The sequence below is a fragment of the Oncorhynchus gorbuscha genome, unplaced genomic scaffold (assembly GCF_021184085.1).
Source record: "Oncorhynchus gorbuscha isolate QuinsamMale2020 ecotype Even-year unplaced genomic scaffold, OgorEven_v1.0 Un_scaffold_2164, whole genome shotgun sequence".
Classification (NCBI taxonomy): domain Eukaryota; kingdom Metazoa; phylum Chordata; class Actinopteri; order Salmoniformes; family Salmonidae; genus Oncorhynchus; species Oncorhynchus gorbuscha.
The window spans coordinates 19,256-32,500 of record NW_025746743.1 but is presented as its reverse complement, the minus strand read 5'-3'; the positions used below and the strand labels follow the sequence as shown (position 1 = coordinate 32,500).

At 44.1% G+C, this 13,245-nt stretch overlaps 2 protein-coding genes across 2 annotated transcripts; one reads left to right on the top strand and one right to left on the bottom strand.

Moving 5' to 3' along the window:
* Positions 1–2,480: 2,480 nt before the first annotated feature.
* Positions 2,481–7,362, bottom strand: LOC124025091 (zinc finger CW-type PWWP domain protein 2-like). Its single transcript, XM_046338757.1, has 6 exons — positions 7,271–7,362; positions 5,506–5,856; positions 5,158–5,320; positions 4,098–4,224; positions 3,280–3,362; positions 2,481–3,087 (listed from the first exon to the last, which is right to left on the bottom strand). Exons 2-6 carry the CDS (start codon positions 5,817–5,819, stop codon positions 2,959–2,961), a joined length of 816 nt encoding a protein of 271 aa, XP_046194713.1. The 5' UTR covers positions 5,820–5,856; positions 7,271–7,362; the 3' UTR covers positions 2,481–2,958.
* On the top strand, positions 6,554–12,960 carry LOC124025088 (5-azacytidine-induced protein 2-like). The gene is made up of 6 exons (XM_046338756.1): positions 6,554–6,763; positions 9,102–9,185; positions 9,227–9,378; positions 11,071–11,187; positions 12,513–12,612; positions 12,923–12,960. Exons 2-6 carry the CDS (start codon positions 9,113–9,115, stop codon positions 12,958–12,960), a joined length of 480 nt encoding a protein of 159 aa, XP_046194712.1. The 5' UTR covers positions 6,554–6,763; positions 9,102–9,112.
* The last annotated feature ends 285 nt before the right edge of the window (positions 12,961–13,245 follow it).

The following is a 13,245-nucleotide window of genomic DNA, read 5'->3' as shown; positions in this document are numbered from 1 at the left end:
GGTTATGTAGACTAATTCCCCTTCAGGGTATAAAACACTGCAGGTAGTCTGGTTATGTAGACTAATTCCCCTTCAGGGTATAAAACACTGCAGGTAGTCTGGTTATGTAGACTAATTCCCCTTCAGGGTATAAAACACTGCAGGTAGTCTGGTTATGTAGACTAATTCCCCTTCAGGATATAAAACACTGCAGGTAGTCTGGTTATGTAGACTAATTCCCCTTCAGGATATAAAACACTGCAGGTAGTCTGGTTATGTAGACTAATTCCCCTTCAGGGTATAAAACACTGCAGGTAGTCTGGTTATGTAGACTAATTCCCCTTCAGGGGTATAAAACACTGCAGGTAGTCTGGTTATGTAGACTAATTCCCCTTCAGGGTATAAAGGTAGTCTGGAAAGTGTATGAAACTGTATGAAAGCCAGTCTTATGATAAACAGGCAACTCAACGTTAATAGGATGTTTCAGAGGAAGTGTAGTGGTTTATTAAAGCAGTATCAGATCGTAGAGCTCCTCCTTCAAACAGCGGGTTGGATGGGAGATTCTACTAATTCAATGAGCTGTTTTCCTATTCAACATCAGCAGTGTCATTTGACTACGCACAGTATGGGACAAACTCACAACACACTTTTATGACCCGAAGCAGGCAATGTCGTGCAGCAGCTACCAAGATGTAGGGTGCAGTACACACACACACACACACACACACACACACACACACACACACACACACACACACACACACACACACACACACACACACACACACACACACACACACACACACACACACACACACACACCTCGCTGAGCTCTCAGGAGCAGCTCTGCAGTGTAATTATTGGCTTGGTCCCTCCCCATCCTGTCTGTTATAATATACAGTATTGGCTTGGTCCCTCCCCATCCTGTCTGTTATAATAGACAGTATTGGCTTGGTCCCTCCCCATCCTGTCTGTTATAATATACAGTATTGGCTTGGTCCCTCCCCATCCTGTCTGTTATAATATACAGTATTGGCTTGGTCCCTCCCCATCCTGTCTGTTATAATATACAGTATTGGCTTGGTCCCTCCCCATCCTGTCTGTTATAATATACAGTATTGGCTTGGTCCCTCCCCATCCTGTCTGTTATAATATACAGTATTGGCTTGGTCCCTCCCCATCCTGTCTGTTATAATATACAGTATTGGCTTGGTCCCTCCCCATCCTGTCTGTTATAATATACAGTATTGGCTTGGTCCCTCCCCACCCAAAATTTTTCACAGCTGATAAATGAACTGCTGCAAAGCCTGAATCGATTGAGGCACACCCACACCCACACCCACACCCACACACACACACACACACCTAGTAAGCCTTCCTTGAGTTGTGAGAGGATGTGAGGATTCAGACGTTCCACTGCATTGCATTTTCCCAATTTGGCGCAAAACACATTGAGTAAATATTTGCTATAAATGTTTACTTATCATCCTAATGTTTCACGATATACCCCGAAGTAGGTTTACAACATATTAACAGCGAAATAAAAACCTTAAAATTAGTTTTTTCAGAGTTTAAAGTGACATTGTATCTTCGACCAGTACCTACCTCTACATTGTATCTTCGACCAGTACCTACCTCTACATTGTATCTTCGACCAGTACCTACCTCTACATTGTATCTTTGACCAGTACCTACCTCTACATTGTATCTTTGACCAGTACCTACCTCTACATTGTATCTTTGACCAGTACCTACCTCTACATTGTATCTTTGACCAGTACCTACCTCTACATTTTGTACCTCTTTGACCCAGTACCTACCTCTACATTGTATCTTTGACCAGTACCTACCTCTACATTGACCAGTACCTCTTTGTATCTTTGACCAGTACCTCTACATTGTATCTTTGACCAGTACCTCTACATTGTATCTTTGACCAGTACCTCTACATTGTATCTTTGACCAGTACCTCTACATTGTATCTTTGACCAGTACCTGTATCTTTGACCAGTACCTCTACATTGTATCTTTGACCAGTACCTCTACATTGTATCTTTGACCAGTACCTCTACATTGTATCTTTGACCAGTACCTCTACATTGTATCTTTGACCAGTACCTCTACATTGTATCTTTGACCAGTACCTCTACATTGTATCTTCGACCAGTACCTCTACATTGTATCTTCGACCAGTACCTCTACATTGTATCTTTGACCAGTACCTCTACATTGTATCTTTGACCAGTACCTCTACATTGTATCTTTGACCAGTACCTCTACATTGTATCTTTGACCAGTACCTCTACATTGTATCTTCGACCAGTACCTCTATATATTATCTTCTACAGTACATTACCCTGCACTATACTGCTATATATAGTACACTATTCTGCTATATACAGTACATTATCCTGCTATATACAGTACATTATCCTGCTATATACAGTACATTATCCTGAGGCAATTAAGCAGTGATTGTCGTTGTACTACCGTGGTTTTCTTGTCTGATACCAAGGTTTATTTCCTACATTCTCTGAACATTAAACACCATGAGGAATACAACATGCAGCCGTGTTGCACTGGAATAACAATAACATACGATGACAACTTGAGAATGAATGAACACAGAGAAAGATTTAACAAAGACCGCATTGTCGGAACTAGAAGCACAAGCATTTCGCTACACTCGCATTAACATCTGCTAACCATGTGTATGTGACCAAATAACATTTGATTTGATTTAACAAACAGGCCAAACAGGAAAGACTGTACTGAGGTTGAAGGATTCTTCATACTGCCAGTCACCACAATGTATATTTTCTTCATCACTGACCACAGTAAACAAATAATTTAGAAAAATATAACACTTCAAATAAATATAATACAATATAAAGTACTTTTAAGGGGAAATAATTAACATGTCTTGAAGAAAAAACTATCTGGAAATATCTTGTTTAAAAAATAAATTAAAAACCATCTTTATTTCTTGTTTCCTGCAGTCATCAGGTCCTCCAGACAGGTGGCGCTGTCAAACCTGAACCCTTCTATGATCAGAGTGTCTCCGTCCTCCTCGATGCCGGCATCCCACATCCTGATCCTCTGGTCCCGCTGTCACAACACCAATAACACACATAACATGTAGCGAAATACAACACGCGGCGGCGTCATTTTACCTCATTGAAAATAGTCAAAATCATTGGCTGTGTGTACAGTGTCACATATCCTAATAGCAGTGGATACTGGATACCCAGGAGATTGTTAGTCAAATACAGAAGCTACTAGAACCTAAGATGTCTCTACCTTGCCCTGGTTGTCCTGCTGGTTGGTGTATTGTCTGAGCATCCTCTCAATAGCCTGCATTAACCTCTGAGCCTGACTCAACACTGATACACAGGGGGGGGGGGGATCACATCATGCAACACAGAATCAACGCATTATCACAGAACTATTTGGACAACAGCACGGCACCATCTGCATATATCTGAATGGATTTTATCTGGCGATTTCAAATATGAAACCGATTTTCAAATATGAAAGTTCCTTCAAATATGAAACCAATTTCAAATATGAAAGTTCCTTCAAATATGAAACCGATTTCAAATATGAAAAATATGAAACCGATTTCAAATATGAAAGTTCCTTCAAATATGAAACCGATTTGAAACCGATTTCAAATATGAAACAAATGAAACCGTTTTCAAATATGAAACCGATTTCAAATATGAAACCGATTTCAAATATGAAACCGATTTCAAATATGAAACCGATTTCAAATATGAAACCGATTTCAAATATGAAACATTGGAATCCGATTCTGGAAACTTCCTGAATGTCGTTAAAAAACAAATGTACCATATTTTATTTATTTTTACCTTTATTTTACTAGGCAACTCAGTTAAGAACAAATTCTTATTTTCAATGACGGTCTAGGAACAGTGGGTTAACTGCCTGTTCAGGGGCAGAACGACAGATTTGTACCTTGTCAGCTCGGGGATTTGAACTTGCAACCTTTCGGTTACTAGTCCAACGCTCTAACCATGTTTAAAAAAGACAGTGGTCAGGTGACAGTATCTCAGAGACTCTTATTAATGCAGTTATTCAGATGTAAGTCTACTCACAATCCTGTGGCTGGAAGTGGCTGATCTGCAGTCTCTCCTCACAGCCCATCTCCCTGACCTTAGCCACCTCCTCCATCGCCACCTCATAAGACTTCCTCATAGCGCCTCGCAGGTTCCTGTATCTGGGCTATGCCGGATTTTTTTTTAATGTGTTTATTTTGTTTCTCAGACACAGATTAAGCCTAGTTTTGGAATTTTAAAAAACATTTTTTTTTTTATTAGAGATTCTCCATTGAGAAGTTTTATTCTAGTTTTAGGACCAGGCTAAAAAAGGGTCTGGAAAATAAGTGTAAAATGTTTAAAATGTTTTTAACTCCCTCCAAGATAGAGTATGTGTAACATTCTTCGTCGGGCAAAAGAGAAGAGGACCAAACTGAACAAAGACGAAACAGTCCCGTAATGTGACCACCAACACAGGAAACAGGAACAATCACCCACAACCCCACAATACAAAACAGGCTACCTAAATATGGTTCCCAATCAGAGACAAGGACTAACACCTGCCTCTGATTGAGAACCATATCAGGCCAAACACATAGAAACAGACAAACTAGACATACAACATAGAATGCCCACTCATATCACACCCTGACCAACCAAAACATAGAAACAAACAAACTAGACATACAACATAGAATGCCCACTCATATCACACCCTGACCAACCAAAACATAGAAACAGACAAACTAGACATACAACATAGAATGCCCACTCATGTCACACCCTGACCAACCAAAACATAGAAACAGACAAACTAGACATACAACATAGAATGCCCACTCATATCACACCCTGACCAACCAAAACATAGACATAGACTAACTAGACATACAACATAGAATGCCCACTCATATCACACCCTGACCAACCAAAACATAGAAACAGACAAACTAGACATACAACATAGAATGCCCACTCATATCACACCCCGACCAACCAAAACATAGAAACAGTGCAGACTATGGTCAGAGTGTGTGTCTCGTCATATCACTGAATCTTTCATCTCTATTCGCCTTCACTAACTAACATTAAACTGGCACAGAAAGGAAAAGATACATACTTTAGTGGAGGAGTTGTGGTAGAGTTCTACATGCTTGGCAGCAGCCCAGAATCTGGTATGAGGTTTCCCCAGGAACTCAACATGGTAGTGCTCCACATAACCCTCGCTGTCCAGCTTCACATACTCCTCCACGTTGGGGTCTGGACTTAGAATGGCTGGCCACCTGGAGAGAGCAACAATGACTAGTGAACGCTTTATCGGACACTGGTACTGGAACTAACTGGAGTAGCTAAGGGACGGTTTTCATGGAACTAGATTAAATCTACTTCTGGACTAAAAAGCCCTTTCAGGCCTTGATCTGAGTCCTGGAAACGGGCACATAAGTACCGACTGCCAACCATCCCGTACCATGGCCAGTTACATGCTTTCACCAGCACCAGGCTCCCGACAGGCAGCCCGGAGTACACAACCTTCAGGCCATGTTCCTTGAACTGGGAGTTGTTGGGGAAAGGGCCCTGAGGGATGCTGCAGTGGCTGAACAGAGGGTCTGGGTTCATATGACAGTGCCAGGACTTGCCATGGTCCAGCTCAGCCACCGTTTCATCACTCTTTGGTACCAGTCTCCACTTCAGACATCTGGGAGACTTGCACTGGACCCAGGTCTTGTCTGCATAGTAGCATGTTTCGTCCTCATTGGCATTCAGGTCTGGAAGAAGACTCATTTTTGTTTTACAGCTGAACTGAGCTATCTTGGCTGACCTAAACAAGCAAACACAAACATGTTGGCTGGCTAGCCCATTTGATATTGTCATAGAGAAAATAAATCAGTGTCAGCGATCTATAATGTATTTGCTGAGACTACTTGCTAGCAAATATGTTTGAATATACTGAGCTACTAGCTAGACAATGAATGAATGGACTTTGCTAATGATCCACACATTTAGATCGTCATGATTCTAGCTAACGTTAGCCAGCAGGCTAACAACATTCTAGCTTTGGATTTTAACGTCCATCTTCATTCAAGTCGTTTAAAAATATATATTAAAAGGTAACTTACTGGCTGGCTAGCTATCTCCGAATGACTGTATTTAACCTTACACAGATTGAATCGCTAATGTGCATCACTACTACTAGCGAATTTAGCTAGCCAGCTCGTCAATTTAGCATTTTGCTAGCTACCCGGCAAAAGGCTAAAATAATCGAGTGTCGAACTCTGCAGGGGAGAGATCAGAAGAAACCCGAGACCAGAAATGCTGTTCATGTCATAATTTTTTTTTTGTATGAATACACATGATATTGTTTCTATAATCTCTAACCCATAGTTTGGAAGCTTTTCAAATATTATAGTATTCATCCGAGTAGTATATCTAGCTACACAACCAGATTCATAGTTTTTTTTTTTTAAGTCGAGGATGACGTCGGGGCTTTTATTTTGAAAGTCACATCAACCCCGGAAGTGATTGAAAGTGACATTTCACAAGACGTTGGACGTTTCCTGGTTCATGTTTAATCACAAATGTATTTTATATCGAAAACATATCAAATAACGATTTACAACAGAGATATCTATTTTTTTTTTTGGCATCACAGTCGTCCCGTAAATTGGTACTAAAACCATGCTCGGTAGATACACAACGTGATATCGTCGAAAACAACATCGACAAAGGTAAAATAAGCTAACGCGGCGAGCTAGTATCTATTGAGCATCAGCTGGCTGCGTATTCTTGTATCGTTTAGCTGACAGATAACTGCTATAAGACTATCATCGCAAACTGGCTCACAAGTTGTAAGGTCTAGATTAGCAATTTATCACGATAGATAACACACCAGTCTTTAGTTTGGGTTGATCCGTATTGAATAATGGCCTGTCTCGAGTTGCTAACGGTAGCTAGGTATGCTAACGTCCTTCGAAATGCTGATGTTTTGATTTTTTTTCCTGGTGTGGTGGAAAGGGACGTGTTTATTTTATGACAACCTGATATATTTACTAATTGTTTTTAACCGATAATAATTGATTATGGTTTTAACTAATCGTTTTAATAATAGATAGATTGATTTCAACAAGTGTCATGACATACAACGTTGGTTTTGGTTTCTCTTTGACACAACAGTTCCTAAGCTCTCACTTCCGTTATCGTTTAACATTGGGAATCCAACCAATTCACAGACTCACGATGTTGTGTCCCAGAGCTGGTTATCGTGGTGTCTTTCACACACAGCCAGGCCCAATGCAGAGCAGGTTATCGTGGTGTCTTGCACACAAAGCCAAGCCCAATGCAGAGCAGGTTATCGTGGTGTCTTGCACACAAAGCCAGCCCAATGCAGAGCTGGTTATCGTGGTGTCTTGCACACAAAGCCAGGCCCAATGCAGAGCAGGTTATCGTGGTGTCTTGCAGCTGCTTGTTATGGCTCAGATAAGAAAGAGTGTTCAACCTTCCTCCTATTTATTTTGTATCTTTTCTCTGCATTTTCAAACAGTGAGATCAACTCAGGCCTCAATTGGTCATCGTGGTGTCTTGCACACAAAGCCAGGCCCAATGCAGAGCAGGTTATCGTGGTGTCTTGCACACAAAGCCAAGCCCAATGCAGAGCTTGGTTATCGTGGTGTCTTGCACACACTAGCCAGGCCCAATGCAGAGCTTAGGTTATCGTGGTGTCTACCTCTGTGTCTTGCAGAGCAGGTTATCGTGGTGTCTTGCACACAAAGCCAAGCCCAACGCAGAGCAGGTTATCTTGGTGTCTTGCACACACAGCCAAGCCCAATGCAGCTTGTTATGGCTCAGATAAGAAAGAGAGAGGTGTTCAACCTGCTCCTCCTATTTATTTTGTATCTTTTCTCTGCATTTTCAAACAGTGAGATCAACTCATCGCTAGAATCTCAATCCTGGATTTGTAGCACAACTGTTGTCATTCTAAAGTTTGCTGGAAATAAATACATTTGTTCCCAAATATATGCAACTCTATGTCACACTCATGACTATTGTTTTGTCTTAGTTATGTTACTACTGACTCCTCGGGTCTACCTCTGCTCTCTACTAGCTAGGTCTGGCATGGAGCTTGGCATTATTGTCTTAGTTATGTTACTACTGACTCCTCTGATCTACCTCTGCTCTCTACTAGCTAGGCCTGGCATGGAGCTTGGCATTATTGTCTTAGTTATGTTACTACTGACTCCTCTGATCTACCTCTGCTCTCTACTAGCTAGGCCTGGCATGGAGCTTGGCATTATTGTCTTAGTTATACTACTGTTACTACTGACTCCTCTGATCTACCTCTGCTCTCTACTAGCTAGGCCTGGCATGGAGCTTGGCATTATTGTCTTAGTTATGTTACTACTGACTCCTCTGATCTACCTCTGCTCTCTACTAGCTAGGCCTGGCATGGAGCTTGGCATTATTGTCTTAGTTATGTTACTACTGACTCCTCGGGTCTACCTCTGCTCTCTACTAGCTAGGTCTGGCATGGAGCTTGGCATTATTGTCTTAGTTATGTTACTACTGACTCCTCGGGTCTACCTGACTGCTCTCTACTAGCTAGGCCTGGAGCTTGGCATTATTGTCTTAGTTGTGTTACTACTGACTCCTCGGGTCTACTCTCTACTAGCTAGGCCTGGCATGGAGCTTGGCATTATTGTCTTAGTTATGTATAATTGACTCCTTCGGTCTACCTCTGCTCTCTACTAGCTAGGCCTGGCATGGAGCTTGGCATTATTGTCTAGTTGTGTATAATTGACTCCTCTGATCTACCTCTGCTCTCTACTAGCTAGGTCTGGCATGGAGCTTGGCATTATTGTCTTAGTTGTGTATAATTGACTCCTTCGGTCTACCTCTGCTCTCTACTAGCTAGGCCTGGCATGGAGCTTGGCATTATTGTCTTAGTTGTGTTACTACTGACTCCTCGGGTCTACCTCTGCTCTCTACTAGCTAGGCCTGGCATGGAGCTTGGCATTATTGTCTTAGTTGTGTTACTACTGACTCCTCTGATCTACCTCTGCTCTCTACTAGCTAGGCCTGGCATGGAGCTTGGCATGGAGGCAGTGGAGGACGATATCTGCATTCTGAAGCATGAGACGGCGTACGGTGGAGCTAGTTGTGTATAATTGACTGGGTGGAGCTTGGCATTGTCTTAGGGGAGAGCCCAGTGTCCGTGTGTGCCGGGGATGAGTCCGTAGCCTCCCACTTTGCCTTGGTCACAGCGTACGAGGACATCAAGAAGAGGCTGAGAGACACGGAGAGAGAGAACACACTGCTGAGGAAGAGAGTCAAACAACTGGAAGATAAGGTACGGGATGAGGGGGCGGGGCTTCATTATGACACAACAGTAGCAACTTCATACATGCATATCAGGATACAGGGAGTTCTCAGCAGTAGCAGTAAAATACAATTTTATTATCCTGATAGGGACATTGATTTATTTGGGGGGGGGCAGTTAAAGTGGCTGTGTGTTTTATCCTGTGGCTGTGTGTTTTATCCTGTGGCTGTGTGTTGTAACCTGTGGCTGTGTGTTTTAACCTGTGGCTGTGTGTTTTAACCTGTGGCTGTGTGTTGTACCCTGTGGCTGTGTGTTTTAACCTGTGGCTGTGTGTTGTAGCTGTGTGTTGTAACCTGCAGCTGTGTGTTGTAACCTGTAGCTGTGTGTTGTAACCTGTAGCTGTGTGTTGTAACCTGTGGCTGTGTGTTGTAACCTGTGGCTGTGTGTTTTAACCTGTGGCTGTGTGTTTTAACCTGTGGCTGTGTGTTTTAACCTGTGGCTGTGTGTTTTAACCTGTGGCTGTGTGATTTAACTGTGGCTGTGTGTTTTAACCTGTGGCTGTGTGTTTTAACCTGTGGCTGTGTGTTTTAACCTGTGGCTGTGTGTTGTACCCTGTGGCTGTGTGTTTTAACCTGTAGGTGTGTGTTGTAGCTGTGTGTTGTAACCTGTAGCTGTGTGTTTTAACCTGTAGCTGTGTGTTGTGACCTGTAGCTGTGTGTTGTAGCTGTGTGTTTTACCCTGTAGCTGTGTGTTTTACCCTGTAGCTGTGTGTTTTACCCTGTAGCTGTGTGTTTTAACCCGTGGCTGTGTGTTTTAACCCGTAGCTGTGTGTTTTAACCTGTAGCTGTGTGTTGTACCCTGTAGCTGTGTGTTGTACCCTGTAGCTGTGTGTTGTGACCTGTAGATGTGTGTTGTAGCCTGTAGCTGTGTGTTGTAGCTGTGTGTTGTAACCTGTAGCTGTGTTTTAACCTGTAGCTGTGTATTGTAGCTGTGTTTTGTACCCTGTAGCTGTGTGTTGTACCCTGTAGCTGTGTTGTAACTGATGTGTGGCTGTAACCTGTAGCTGTGTGTTGTAACCTGTAGCTGTGTGTTGTAACCTGTAGCTGTAGCTGTGTGTTGTACCCTGTAGCTGTGTTGTAACTGATGTGTGGCTGTAACCTGTAGCTGTGTGTTGTACCCTGTAGCTGTGTTGTAACCTGATGCTGTGTGTTGTAACCTGTAGCTGTGTGTTGTACCCTGTAGCTGTGTGTTGTACCCTGTAGCTGTGTGTGTAACTGATGCTGTGGTGTAACCTGTAGCTGTGTGTTGTACCCTGTAGCTGTGTGTTGTACCCTGTAGCTGTGTGTGTACCCTGTAGCTGTGTGTTACCCTGTACCCTGTAGCTGTGTGTTGTACCCTGTAGCTGTGTTGTAACTGATGTGTGGCTGTAACCTGTAGCTGTGTGTTGTACCCTGTAGCTGTGTTGTAACTGATGTGTGGCTGTAACCTGTAGCTGTGTGTTGTACCCTGTAGCTGTGTGTTGTACCCTGTAGCTGTGTGTTGTACCCTGTAGCTGTGTGTGGTACCCTGTAGCTGTGTGTTGTACCCTATAGCTGTGTTGTAACTGATGTGTGGCTGTAACCTGTCGCTGTGTGTTGTAACCTGTAGCTGTGTGTTGTAACCTGTAGCTGTGTTGTAACTGATGTGTGGCTGTAACCTGTCGCTGTGTGTTGTAACCTGTAGCTGTTCAGGCCTGAAGCTCCTTCCCCTGAAGGACCCCAGTACGTCAACAAGGCCTTCAGTGCCTACCGTGGCATCTACATGGAGAAGGAGGACCTGCAGCTGGAGCTCAATAAACTGGTATGTACAGTCCACTAGGTCCAGCTGGTGTAGTCAGTCCACTAGGTCCAGCTGGTATATACAGTCAACTAGGTCCAGCTGGTGTAGATAGTCCACTAGGTCCAGCTGGTATAGACAGTCCACTAGGTCCAGTCCACTCGGTCCAGCTGGTGTAGACAGTCCACTAGGTCCAGCTGGTGTAGACAGTCCACTAGGTCCAGCTGGTGTAGACAGTCCACTAGGTCCAGCTGGTGTAGACAGTCCACTAGGTCCAGCTGGTGTAGACAGTCCACTAGGTCCAGCTGGTGTAGACAGTCCACTAGGTCCAGCTGGTGTAGACAGTCCACTAGGTCCAGCTGGTATAGACAGTCCACTAGGTCCAGCTGGTATAGACAGTCCACTAGGTCCAGCTGGTATAGACAGTCCACTAGGTCCAGCTGGTATAGACAGTCCACTAGGTCCAGCTGGTATAGACAGTCCACTAGGTCCAGCTGGTATAGACAGTCCACTAGGTCCAGCTGGTATAGACAGTCCACTAGGTCCAGCTGGTATAGACAGTCCACTAGGTCCAGCTGGTATAGACAGTCCACTGGCGTAGGTCCAGCTGGTATAGACAGTCCACTAGGTCCAGCTGGTATAGACAGTCCACTAGGTCCAGCTGGTATAGACAGTCCACTAGGTCCAGCTGGTATAGACAGTCCACTAGGTCCAGCTGGTATAGACAGTCCACTAGGTCCAGCTGGTGTAGACAGTCCACTAGGTCCAGCTGGCGTAGACAGTCCACTAGGTCCAGCTGGCGTAGACAGTCCACTAGGTCCAGTTGGCGTAGACAGTCCACTAGGTCCAGCTGGCGTAGACAGTCCACTAGGTCCAGCTGGCGTGGACAGTCCACTAGGTCCAGCTGGCGTGGACAGTCCACTAGGTCCAGCTGGCGTGGACAGTCCACTAGGTCCAGCTGGCGTGGACAGTCCACTAGGTCCAGCTGGCGTGGACAGTCCACTAGGTCCAGCTGGCGTGGACAGTCCACTAGGTCCAGCTGGCGTGGACAGTCCACTAGGTCCAGCTGGCGTGGACAGTCCACTAGGTCCAGCTGGCGTGGACAGTCCACTAGGTCCAGCTGGCGTAGACAGTCCACTAGGTCCAGCTGGCGTAGACAGTCCACTAGGTCCAGCTGGCGTAGACAGTCCACTAGGTCCAGCTGGTCAGTATCTCTTCCTGTCTTTATAATATAATAATAATAATAATAATAAATGTGTCTCTTTGTAACTGTCTCTCCTCCTGCTTCACTGACTCTTCATCTTTTACTCTTCATCATGTCTCTCTTTTTTTAAATTGTGTTTCTCTAGAAGAGGGAGAAGAGTGAGTCTGAGAGGCTCCTGAATGAGCAGCTGCAGGCCAAAGAGATGGAGCTGCTGCAGTTAAAGACTGAGATGGAGACCAGTCAAGGTACTTTAATGACCAGGGACTTAACCTCAGCCAAGGGACTGTACTTAACCTCAGCCAAGGGACTGTACTTAACCTCAGCCAAGGGACTGTACTTAACCTCAGCCAAGGGACTGTACTTAACCTCAGCCAAGGGACTGTACTTAACCTCAGCCAAGGGACTGTACTTAACCTCAGCCAAGGGACTTAACCTCAGCCAAGGGACTAGTGTTCATTGTTCAACCTTCTCTAACCTGATGTTCAATGTTTCTCCCAGACAACCTAGAGGTCATTGTTCAACCTTCTCTAACCTGATGTTCAATGTTTCTCCCAGACAACCTAGAGGTCATCGTTCAACCTTCTCTAACCTGATGTTCAATGTTTCTCCCAGACAACCTAGAGGTCATCGTTCAACCTTCTCTAACCTGATGTTCAATGTTTCTCCCAGACAACCTAGAGGTCATCGTTCAACCTTCTCTAACCTGATGTTCAATGTTTCTCTCAGACAACCTAGAGTTCATCGTTCAACGCTCTCTACCCTGATGTTCAACGTTACAGAAGTAGAAGGGGACTGATGTCACATGACCCAGAAGTGACAACGTTGTATTCTAACCGTGTGTGTGTGTGTTCTCTCTCTCTCCATAGTGATGCTCTCTA